Source organism: Struthio camelus, chromosome 1 (genome assembly GCF_040807025.1).
Source record: "Struthio camelus isolate bStrCam1 chromosome 1, bStrCam1.hap1, whole genome shotgun sequence".
NCBI lineage: Eukaryota > Metazoa > Chordata > Aves > Struthioniformes > Struthionidae > Struthio > Struthio camelus.
The window spans coordinates 92,634,073-92,646,188 of record NC_090942.1 but is presented as its reverse complement, the minus strand read 5'-3'; the positions used below and the strand labels follow the sequence as shown (position 1 = coordinate 92,646,188).

General features: G+C 37.3%; 1 protein-coding gene across 10 annotated transcripts in view; it reads left to right on the top strand.

The window, feature by feature from the left end:
• The window catches only part of STXBP5L (syntaxin binding protein 5L), a 194,597-nt gene that overhangs the window by 108,038 nt on the left and 74,443 nt on the right, over nucleotides 1–12,116 (top strand). For all 10 annotated transcript variants that reach the window (XM_009689641.2, XM_009689643.2, XM_068957926.1 and 7 more), the window contains exons 8-11: nucleotides 6,124–6,247; nucleotides 7,806–7,884; nucleotides 9,508–9,662; nucleotides 11,813–11,885. In XM_009689641.2, the coding sequence (XP_009687936.1) occupies nucleotides 6,124–6,247; nucleotides 7,806–7,884; nucleotides 9,508–9,662; nucleotides 11,813–11,885 (431 nt within the window). The remainder of the gene's footprint in view (nucleotides 1–6,123; nucleotides 6,248–7,805; nucleotides 7,885–9,507; nucleotides 9,663–11,812; nucleotides 11,886–12,116) is intronic.

Genomic DNA, 12,116 nt, shown 5'->3' with positions numbered 1-12,116 from the left:
CCTTTTAAAATTCTGGGGTATATAGCTTTTGTGAGCCACAACAGATTAGTTCAGCATGTGCCATCTCGTACTTGACACCAACCCAAGTTTGGAGCCCTAGGCCTCTTCTTACAAGTTGGTCACCTAAGATTAGGATCTAAAAACACTCTTCCTGCTCCCCTTCACCATTCTATACGGAGTGATGCAAGGGCTCTGCGCCCTATAAGCTCTGATCAGTCTTTCAGAATTGTTCTTCTGAGACTCAGCCAGCCAGCAATTTCAGGATACCTGTGAAGTCTAGGTAAAGTGCTGTACATGATCTGTATCTTCACTGAATGCTTTTTTGAGCAGGGTCTGAATGAAATTAATCCAGCCTTGCTTTTCTTGTTAGTGATATGCTTTCTTTAGCACCAGTTTTTCAACTAATGTAGTCACTGTATTTGACAGTGAAAGATCTGGGTATCTTGTCTAACTCGCCACTTCCTCTTGTGGCATCTCTAAGGACAGTCAGGTGGCACCAGCTTTATCTGGCTCATCAGTGAAGCAGATACTTCGGTTTAGTGTCAAAAATTCTCCTGGCCCTTCTCCATCAAGGGGCACTTAATATGTACTGTGAGAAACGATTTATCCTGTTCTCTTTGATGCACCGTGAGCCTTCAGCACCAAGGCAAGTTCGTTCTTCTCTGTCACCTTCTTCAGGTAGTTGTCCATCCTAGTAATGACACTTGGAGCAGATGTAAGCACCCTCAAGACTCCATCCTCATACTCATCCTTTCACAGTTCTCCTGTTTTACCCTGACAGCATTGAGTCCCCGTCTCCTCCAAACCAGACTTTGAGAAGTAGGCTCTCTCTTGTTACTCAGATTTGTAGACTCAATTATGATGCAGCACAAGGGCAAGGAGTTAACAGCAGATATTTTCTGATACTGAAGAGGAAGGGAGGCTGGCAGCTCATTGTGTGTCTGCAAATCTAAATGTTCTTCTTTTTTAAGTTCAAGATGGGGACCATATCTACTGTTGTTCAATTATTAAAAACAGGAATAGTTTCATATCTTTTGACTGTTAAGATGCTTGCTTTCATACAGCTACAAGAAATGCCTTCATTTCATTGTCAGTCAGTAACAATCAAATAAAAACAATCTCTTCCATTCAGATTTTTCACCATGTTGAGTGTTTTTTCTTCTTCTTCTTCTTCTTCTTTTTTTAAACAAGATCTTAGAAGTAGTGGCTGCTCAGCTCAGATGGAACAGGTCCTCTTTATTTCAGCATTTGGATAGCTGGCAAACAAAGGGATCATCAAGAGATAAGGGCTCTCCATTCATTCGGCCTTCACCACTATGAAATCTTGTCTGTCCTTTCTAGGCTGCACGCATTGTCATACCAGTGTGATGCTTCACATCACATGAGACTTACGGGCTTGGACCTGTGGTGTGTATTGCAGACGTCTCCTCAACACGTGGGGTTTTTTTTCACTGGAAAGTGAGTTGTTCCCTACAATATTAGCAGAATCTGTGCTGTGCTTGCAGAAGCATGTTCTTTCTTTTTCTTTCCCATCAAATTAATGTCATGGACACACTACCGCTAGAATAAAGTCCTCACTGGGATAACCCAATAGCAAACAGGGACCAGAGGACTCTGCCCCTGTTCACAAACCTGCTATTGCAGCATTTAACAGCTCCTTTCCCTATTCCATCTTATTTGTGCTATACTTCATGTTATGAAGGCTGGATAGCTTTCTATGTCTATCTGCTCATTTCAAGTGAGGGAGGTTCTCACCAAGGCTGTACAAGTACGTTATCTGGAACTTCTCTGCTTGATGTTCTTGTAAACCGTATCTTCTCTTTAAAACTTCTTCCTGATATTCATGACTTATTCACTAGAGTTACTAAAAGTAGTCCTGACTGTCTTTTAGCCCAACTGAAGTCTGGTTAGAAGCTGCATCAGCTCATGGTGCAGGAAGTTTTTATGAATTCTCCTCTACCGTTTCAAAACTGCTCAAGAGGCTAACTGAAATGTTCTCACTTGTGAAACACCTGATGCCACAGTAGAGCTTGAACCTGCTGTTAAAGACTCTAGTGTCTGTTCTTTGAGTCATCAGCACCAAGTTTCTTGGGTGTTTTGTGTGATGATGATTCCCATCTTCCCAGTGGCAATCTTATCTGTTGAGTGTGAGATATTCAGGCCTTTTCCATCAATATTCCTATGTTATGCCCTCTATGTAAGGCTCCCCTTGCAAACCCTTTTCTAAATTTCTTCAAAAGTTTATTTCCAGAGAGAGGAAACTTTGGGGGAGAGAGTGCATACAGAAGCCAGATCCTTCAAAGACTCTGCAAGTTATTGTTGAAAGTTGGCAGACCCAAAGAAACAGCCATCTTCATATGCAGATTGTTTAAATGTTTGACAAGTTGTGTCAAAACATATTCTGAGGTTTCTAAAGCATAGTCGTCATCTTTCCTCTGAACACATCTCCAAAATGAAGCTATAGAGGCCTCAGAGACATTTTGCATATGACTTTTCCCTACCTTTACCAAGCACTATGCCATTATGGACATATCAAATCTGATGTGGCCCTTTGTATAATTGTCCTGCAGTACTACTAACACAAAGGATTCTTAAGACTAAAGTAATATGATGAAATGAGTGTGGTACTTGTTCAAGTATGGTTAAAAAAGGTTCTGGAGTCCCTTTTGAGTTCTTATCAATTGGAGTTTTGTGCTTGGGAGGGAACTGAAATGGTGTTAGTACATGCTGAGTATGAGAGAAGATGGAATATGTATGCAACTATTGTGGGTATTGCAGAAGGAAAAATATATCCAATCTAGAGTGATAAAGTTTATGTGTATGTACTGTGCGAACAGACACATGAGTCACAGGCAGTGACAAACTCCTCTTAGTGAGCAACTGCTCCTTTTTTATGTGAATGCCGCAGGAGCGGATCAGAATGCTAGGCGTATTCTAGCAGAGAGAAAATTAGGAACTTGTTCTGTACCACCTTTCAGTGTCAGTCGTGACTCCCAGGTGAGACCTCCAAAACCAGTTCTAAACAATTCTTGCCCATTTTAGAGGAAAATCTAACAGGTGAGTTTGAGTTGCTGCTAAGCCAACCGTCTGTGACTGTGGGAGCATTCCTCCTCAGCTCCACTCAACAGGAGGTTTATGATGGCGGTTTGCACCTAGCAGCTGAGAGGCAGTTTAACCAGCAGCTTGGTAGGCTTCTTAGCTGCTAGTTAGCAACTGTAACCACATGAAATGCCTCTATGTGTGATAACGCATCAAAAGTGGATTCCGATTTGACATGAAAGCAAGCATGAATGAGCTCATATCAGAATTAATTTACACAAGTATAGACATGCCTTCAGTATAAGTGAAGCAGCACTCCCTACAGATCTAAGCTTATTACCTGAGAGAAACGGCATTGGGCTGTGCGTGGTAACACACCTTCGTGTAATACCATTTGTTGCTTCAATACTTGCTGTGGTGTCTTCTGAGTCTTTAAGAGGAATTCTGTGCCCACCCTGCTCTGGTAAGTAGAAGGTTTCAGTGACACCTGTTATTTCACTTAAATATCTAGTTCCCCTTGTTCAGCTCAGTTTGTTGTGTCTTTATTGGTGTGACTGGCTTATCAGCACGTTGGCAAAGTGTTCAGATACAAGGCATGTCAGATTCCTGTAGCAGCATCTGGAACATCTTACTGCCAAGGCTCATTTGCAGATATGCTTTCCAGCCTCAAGTGCTGAGTAAAGTTCTGGGAAGGGGTCATAGCCTTTTCATTGATTTCTTCTGAAATCACCTCCCGACCATCAAACTTTACCAACCATACCAATCAATATACTTATTAAAAGAGTAAGATCAACAGGGAGTTTTGAATAGTGACCCAGCAGCATTTAAGATAATTCCTTATCAGCTTAAGCAAAACTGATATGAACAATTCCAGCACTGGCTTAGGACTATCCAGACATGATTTTAAAATGTTTTGAATAAAGCAGGTAAAAAGTTCATGCGCAACTGTAAGTGTACACAAGGTGTTAGCATTTCCTGGAGTGCAAAAATGAAAATTCATTGAACTGCATTCAAAAATAGGTCTCACTTATTCACATTTACATAAAAATACATTGTATTTTGTGCTACTTGGCAACTAGTATTTCTGGAAGGAAAATGTATTCCAGGGAAAATTCTGCAAGTTTCAAGTTATGGCTTGCAAAATAAATTACTTAAGAGAATTGCTTTTAGAATTCCTTTGCTTCCTGTTTTGCCAAGCGATCCAGAGACAGTTATAGTGCTTCTTGCAAAAAACTATGTATAAGGCCTCAGAAAAGAATTGTATCTGCACAGGTTTCTTTTTCCAGTAAGCTATTTACTTTTTTAAGATTCTGCTTTTTTGCTTCTGGATCTCTAACTTTCAATGTGTTTAAGCAAAATATCTAAAAAAGAAAATGCTCTCTTCAATCTCTGTGTGAAATGGCATTCTGTTTACTTACATTATCTGTTTGTATCTTAGTTGTAGGTCTTAACTTTTGTACTAGTCCTTTTCTCTCCAGACTTTTCCCTGTTGACTTTTACTCTTTTATCATTCTCAACTCCAACACAAATTGCATCATTCCAGTTTCACACACTTGCCTCTTCAAGCTGCATAGTCATTATTTAAGGACCATTCTTGACTCCTTCACTTCTGTGAACTCATTTGCTCTTTCTGTTCCCTTCCTATCTCATCTTTCCATTATTTGTTTCATTTACCCTTATCTCGTTTTTACGGTATGTTCTCATCTTGCATAAGACTCTGCAGCTGACATTGTCATCCTTTTCTGTTGAATTAGTGGCGCGTCAGTTATTTTAGACATAGATTAACCTGTTTTTTAAATGAGATGTCCAATAGATTATGCCAAACTAATTGTGTTTAATGTTAATCAAATTCTAAGAAAATGGAAGGATTTTTTGTCACTGAATTGTTGAATATAGATGAAAAAGATAAATATCAAGACAAGATAGCACCTCACATGACATAGTAGTGGGACCAAAGACAAATAGGAATTTTTCCCTTCGGCACACCTCCCTGCCAAGTGGTGGATTATGCTGAAGAATCCCAAATTTAAGAAAAGCCACAGTTCCTTCATCTTGCCTCTCTCTCCACATCAGTGTTCAGCCGAAATAGTTCGTAAGACTGACTGGCCTGAATCAGACAAGCGTTCCACCCTGTACTGTGTTCTGCTTCTTTCAGTACCAGAAGCAAGTGCTTCCAAGGGGAGTGTGGGAGAAGCTGGTATTCAATGAGACAAAACTTTGTTCTTGTCAGAAATGTCTTTTGTTAGTGTCTATTATCTTTCGAGCTTATCTGATGCAATTGGAAGTAGTCTTATTATTTATTCTAAGTGTCTCATCCTTTTTTCCTGAAATCTTGTGCCAGTCAATTTCACTAATTGTGCATGAGATATTAAAAATGTTCTATTAATTTAAAAGTGTTGCTTTTCAGTATACTTATTATTCATTACAAGGCACTTACATTATGTACATAGGAGTGCCAGATTCCCATTCTCTGAAGCACTGCCAGTTTCAAAATTATCTTATGTTATTGTTTGTTAATTTTCTATATCAATGAAACAGTCTTGATCACTTTAGACTTTTTGTTTTTATTCCTAAACATCCCATTTTTCTGTGTACTCACTCAGAAACTGAAGAATGTAGAAAAAAAGAGATTCAAGAACAAAGTACTCTTTCTGCTTTTCCTAAGTAGTCTTCTGGGGAAGCTTCTGGGAATATTGTATATTACCCACAAAAACTTGTTACACGGCGTTCCTGTACGTTTGCCCAGTAAAATAATCCTAAGGAGAGCTATCAGAAATGTAATGATTGCACTGTATATCCCTTTTTCTTATACTCTTCCCTTAACCTGTTGCTGCCGTTTTGGTCTGACCAAGTACAGGCTTTCTTACATTCCTGTGTTGTGTTAGCATTTATAGTTGATTTTTTTGCTTGATGAGCAGCTAATTACAGTCATGTGCTACTAAACAGTTCTGAATGAATTCTGGTTAAACAAGAACCACCCAGCTGTTGATATACCATTGGATAAAGATAGTCCAAAGTCACACATTGAAATATCATTTGTGTAAATGCTGTATTCCACCTTGACTTCTTCTACCATTTCTATAGGCTATTCATTCTGTTGCTTGGCACCATGAAGGGAAACAGTTCATGTGCAGTCACTCTGATGGCAGCTTGACCCTCTGGAACCTGAAAAGTCCTAATAGACCATTCCAGACCACAATTCCACATGGTAATTTTGTTAACTAAAATGTATAACAAAGAAGCAATGCAACATTGCCTATGATATTTGCTAATATCTATATTTATTTCTTTTTTTCATTACTGGAGCCCAAATGAAGAGTTACTTTTCATATAAATATTTCTAATCTGCAAAGTAGCTGCAAAATATTATGAAAAGCAGATAGTTTTCATCAAACATGTTTTGTTTTCTGTCAGAGTGTCATAAATGCTTCTTATTGGGTAATGTTGCTCTAATGTCTTCTTTTGACCTTTACATCTTAGTAGTCCCCTACTAATCTTTGATGCCCTCAGACTACAGAATTTTCAAGCTTTTTTTCTTATATATTTTGTGCTTTTGTATTTTGTGCTCAGTATGTGGAATTTTCACAAGTAGTATACTTTGTGCAGGGTAGGATGTTGCTTGTTATAGAGGTGGTACAAGACTTCGCAAGTCACTGCAATAAAAAATTTAAATGAACCGTATTAAGAAATGGCTATTATCTCTTATGACTGGGACTTTATTTGCCATTACTTCATATCAAGGTGAAAGGCTATTAACTCTATTGTAAATCAGTGCATTAGAAAGTAGCCTGATTTGGGGCAGGAGGGAAATCTGTGCAGCCCAGAGAAGTTTTATATATTTTCTTGAATTTCCCAATTGCTTTTGTTTTATCATTTTTAGAGACATAGAATCATAACTTATGTTGGAAGAGACCTTCAGAGGTCATCTAGTCTAACTTCCAGCTCCAAATAGGCCCAATTAGATCAGGTTGCTCAAAGTGGTGTCCAGTTGAGTCTTGAACACCTCCAAGGACAGATATTTCACATACTCGCTGAGCACTCTGTTCCAGTGTTTAATCGCCTTCATGGTACCATTTTCTTTTCCTAATTCTAAAGAGATTTTCCCATGTTCCAGCTTGTCCTTTGCTTCTTGTTCTATCCTTGTGCATCTTCAAGAAGAGTTTAGGTCAGTCTTCTCTGTATGCTCCAATCAGGTTGTTGTAGAAAGCAAGCTTAAGTCTTCCAAAACAATGAAAACATAATTGCTAATGTTCTGGTTTACAAATGGTTCTTCTCTGACTGAAAGACAGTACTGAGCCATAACCAATCAAGAACCTGTGAATTTCAATTAATTTTCATTCATTAAGTTTCATTTAATTTTATCACTGACTTGGTCACAGTCCAGAGTATATAAATTTTGTCAACAAAGGGAATTGTGTCAAAATAAGAATGACTTAGGAAAAAATTAAGAGGTACGCAGTTGTTCAGATTCATTAATTATTAGCTGAGCGTCATCCTGCCAGTAACCTGGATGGTTTTCAGAAGTCTTTAAAGTGTGGCCTGTAGTCCTTTAGACATATGTGGCAGTAAAAATTTAAAGCCATGGTAAGTGTAATTTAGCAAAATTCATATCTTAGGGAAATAGATGTTAATACTCTTATCATCTTCTATAGCTTTAAAGTTCCATTCTCTTGCTGCTAAACAGTTGCTTCACCGTGTATATTTTAGTTTGATAGTTCAGTTATAATCATGTTTTAATAAAGTTTTTACCCTCTTTCTTTCCTTAGGAAAAATTCAGAGAGATGGAAAAAAAACTGAATCTTGTAAACCAATTCTAAAAGTAGAGTACAAGACCTGTAAAAACAGGTATGATTTCCTCCTCTGTAGGTGAAGTCTAGGCAAAACCCTTCATAAGGGCATGCTACGTGTAAAGTAGACCTACTCTGGCAAACCGCATTTACAGAGTGCTGCAGGTCATGCAAATGTATGACGTAAACTTCAGTTGTGGCCTCCAGTGCTGCTGTTTTCTAGTTACTCTCAATATGGAAACACTCTCTCTTGATCATAGAATGGAAATACAGGCATGAAGAAGTCATCCAAGTCAAGTTTCTACGTAGCCCGTGAAAATTACTTTCATAGTTTGTGCTCTGAAATGATGTTTTACATTCATTTTAGTTAAAACTTAAGCTGTTTTTTAAATGCAAAACTTAAGGTAAAATAAGGTTATAGTGTAAGTATTAATAACTATTAAGCTTTCTTATACAATGTACTAAATAGTCTGAAATGAAGTGTTTCTTTTTCTTGTGAGAATGTATATAATGTTCCAAATTTATTTAAAAATCATGTATGAGATTTTTAGGACCAGTGATGTATAGTTTATGGTTCTCAAAGATTAGGCACCCGTTTAATGCACAGATCTCATCTATCCTAGGCAGGGGGAGGGCTTGGCCTAAGCTTCATGTGTAGCATGGTCACGTTCATGTGATCCTTTGCTGGCACCCCCCCAGCTTCCTTGTTGGCCTCACTAAAGTCCCTTCATAGGACTGATGTTTTTGCCAAGTATGAGCGTACAGTGAGCAGCATTGTATCAAGTTCAGCCACATACCTCTTCATCAACTCTCAGCCCTTCAAATGCCACTGAGCTTACACTGTTTTTCTTGAAAAGCCCTCTTCAAAGAGTGCTTCAAAGAGTGAAATGTTTAAGGAAGGTTGCCTGGGCCATCGCAGCCTGGGGAAGTTCACCAAGATCGTGTAGAAAGATAGACACAAAGTGGCATTCAGGAAAAGGACTTCTGCGTTGTAGGTCTAAATCTGCTTTTGGTCAAAGTAAGGTTTTCTTTTCTGTAAGAAATTTTGAAAAGCTCAGATAAGTTTTCATTCTAAAAAGCAATCAGTTATTTTTAGCATCTGTGGAACAGACTTGCCTTGAGAGGAATTGACTTTGTTGTTGAATAAGAAACCAACTGTTTTAAATTTTTGCTGTGGTTACAGACTGTATAAGTTATCTCACCTATATGGACTTTCAGATACCTGATAAGGAATGAGCTCACCTCACCACCTTTCTCTCAAGATATTTATAGATCTGTCAGCTGTATCTGGTTGACAATTTTCATAGGGCTTGTAGTTTGGAAACTTCGTCTGTCTAATTTGGTTGAAATTAGCCAAAACCTTACAGAAAAAAAGTGGAGGAGGAGAGGAGAAACATAAACATAAGCATAGAACAAAACAGTTGTAAACGATATGAAATTTGCAGCTGCATTAGAGCAGTCACTTTCATAATAGACCTTACCTTAAATAGAAGGAACTTCAATATGTCAACAGGTATTTTGACAAAGGACTGGATCCTTTCAACTGTGTAATTAACTTGAGTTAAATTCCTGAGTCAATAAAGTACTTTTAGAATCTTTTTCTTTTTGCAAAGCTATTTTTATTTAAAAGGTACTACTGCAATGCAAATTTATAGTTGCCATGTTTTGCTTTTTAATACAGTGAACCGTTTGTGATATTTTCTGGTGGACTGTCATATGACAAAGCTTGTAGAAGACCAAGTCTAACCATCATGCATGGGAAAGCGATTACAGTTCTTGAAATGGATCACCCTATAGTTGATTTTTTAACTCTTTGTGAAACTCCGTATCCAAATGGTGAGTTCGTTAAGCAAAACACAGTCATAGAAAATGTAAATGAAGTGATCTTCTCTCAAACCTTAATGTCTTAATTGTATTCAATGAACTGAGGTCTTCCATTCTGACAGTTGCCTCCGTCTCAAAAAAAAAAAAAAACCAAAGCAAAACAAAACCATAACTGAAAGTAACTGGAACCTGTTTGCATTCTTAACATTGGAAACAAGTAATGAATGGACAATAAAGCCTGCAATGATCTCCAAATATAAGCTTGAAACACATGAACTAGTGTGAGGAAATATTGCTATTAATAAGATATATGTGCTTATATTTCTGACACTTCTCATGAGGCTGGAAATCTATAGATTGGTAAATTATTTAAATTTAAATTATCACTTTTCTGCAAAATACTTAAATAGATTCTTACTCATCTGCCTGAATTCAGCTCTTTAAGTGTTTTTCCGCATATTGTTGGACAGCTACATTCTGAAGTAAATTCACAGAAAATTCCAGAAACCAAAATAAGAAAAGCTGTAAGCCAGAAAGAAAATAAGTTTAACATTTTAAGTCCTCAGGCAGAGAAGTAAAGTCAGTCTTTTATATATAGCTAAATCAAATGCATATTAAAAACAATTAATAAAGATAAAGTGCCTTTTCATTTCAATGTCATGCAATAAATTTAATTTTCAGTAGTCAAAGTGAGTGTTGACTTTCATTTACTTATGGCAAATGCAGTGATACTTTCCAATATTAAGAATGTATAGCCCCTCCCTCAGCTTACACAGAAATATTTAAATTTTTGATTTAACCTATGTTATTCGCAGACTGGTATGAGGCTATTAAATGATGTGCGTTCATAACAGGCCTGAAATGGCAGTAAATCAATCAGTTTACTCAGTCTTTTGGCATCAGCTATCTGATGAGTGTAATGTGAGCCTGTACATACTGGAATGGCTTGCTGCTGTTTGACTGATAGTCTTGATTTTATATTTATAATTTTTAAAATAATATTTACACTATTGACACAGGGGTACCCTGTGCATGAAAAAGAGCATATACAAGTGTCTTTTCAATCTAAAAATGTTTGTTTATGATAAGGGAAAAAAGCATGAAGAACAGAACACAACTATATAATCTGCCAAAGAGAGTATGGGAGTAAGGAACATGACATCTGAATTGAACATAACTTACAAGAGTATTACAGCAATTACTTAGCTTTGTAAAGCAGTTTAGATTGTGTAAGCTATTATTATAAAATATGTGTGCTGTGGAAAAAGTCATAAATAATTATGTAGAACAGATTATAAATGTATTTCTCCAGTGGTACTGTCTCTGTTGAACTCAGCAGAACTCATCTGTATTTAAAAAGCAAAAATCAACTCTGTTATATTTGATAGCTCCATAATTTGAATGCCAGCAGAAGACAAAACTTAGGTAAAAATGCTCTCTGGCAAAAGAAAAGCTGCTGAGAGATCACAGTCCACCACTTCAAGCGCAGCTTTGTTCTTTAGCTGGACAAGGAACAGTTCTGCTCTTCATGCTCTCAGTCTGACATGGGTGCTCTCCCCACCCCAGCTTTGTTTGAAACACACATGCATCTATTGGATCATGTGCCAGCTCTCCAGGATACTTCTGTCATGTTGTTTCTTCAGCTTTCTCTTGTTATTGTTAAAATTAGGGTCTAGAGAACATTTTCCTTTGGAATTCCTTTGGAAATGAGCGCATTATGTATCATCAGGTAGACCCGACCAGCTGCTCACAATCTATTTTTGGAGAAACAGTTGTACACAGAAAAGTATTAGTATTGGAGAGTGAAGACACATTTTCTGTGTAGTAACTGGTTCAGTGATGCAGTAATACCACAACTTCCACATGTTCTATTTCTTTATGTTCAATTTGCCATCATGTTGGCATGCTATAATATGCCATTAGGGTTCTGCCACATATGGTGATCAGCTGCACTGCCCAAAAGTCATTTCTCCTCTTAGTTCCGATCTGGCCCTAATCAAATGCTTTCTAGTTTGCAGGTATGTCTAGTTATTGTATGATTTCTATCTCAAATCTTTTGTTTAATATACTGTGAGTGTTTAGAGGTTATAAACCTGACTTGTTTATTTAAAATGATTAATAGGAGAACTCCATGTTTTTTAAACTTGATTCTTCATTTACAGAATTTCAAGAACCCTATGCTGTGGTTGTGCTTTTGGAAAAAGATCTCATTGTTGTTGACCTGACACAAAGCAAGTAAGTATGAAGTCTTATAAGAAGTTAGCAGATAAAAATCTGACCAAATGTTATCATACGATGTCATTTTGCTATCCAAAGTTAGTCATTCTTTGTGATAATTCTGTATGTTTGCCTCCACCTTAGAAGCGAAGGTTTTAATAGATTAGCACGTACTCTATAATAGATTAGCACTTAATCTGATAATATATTTTTTAAGTTTAGGAATAAATCTAAGCCTGCACAGACCTC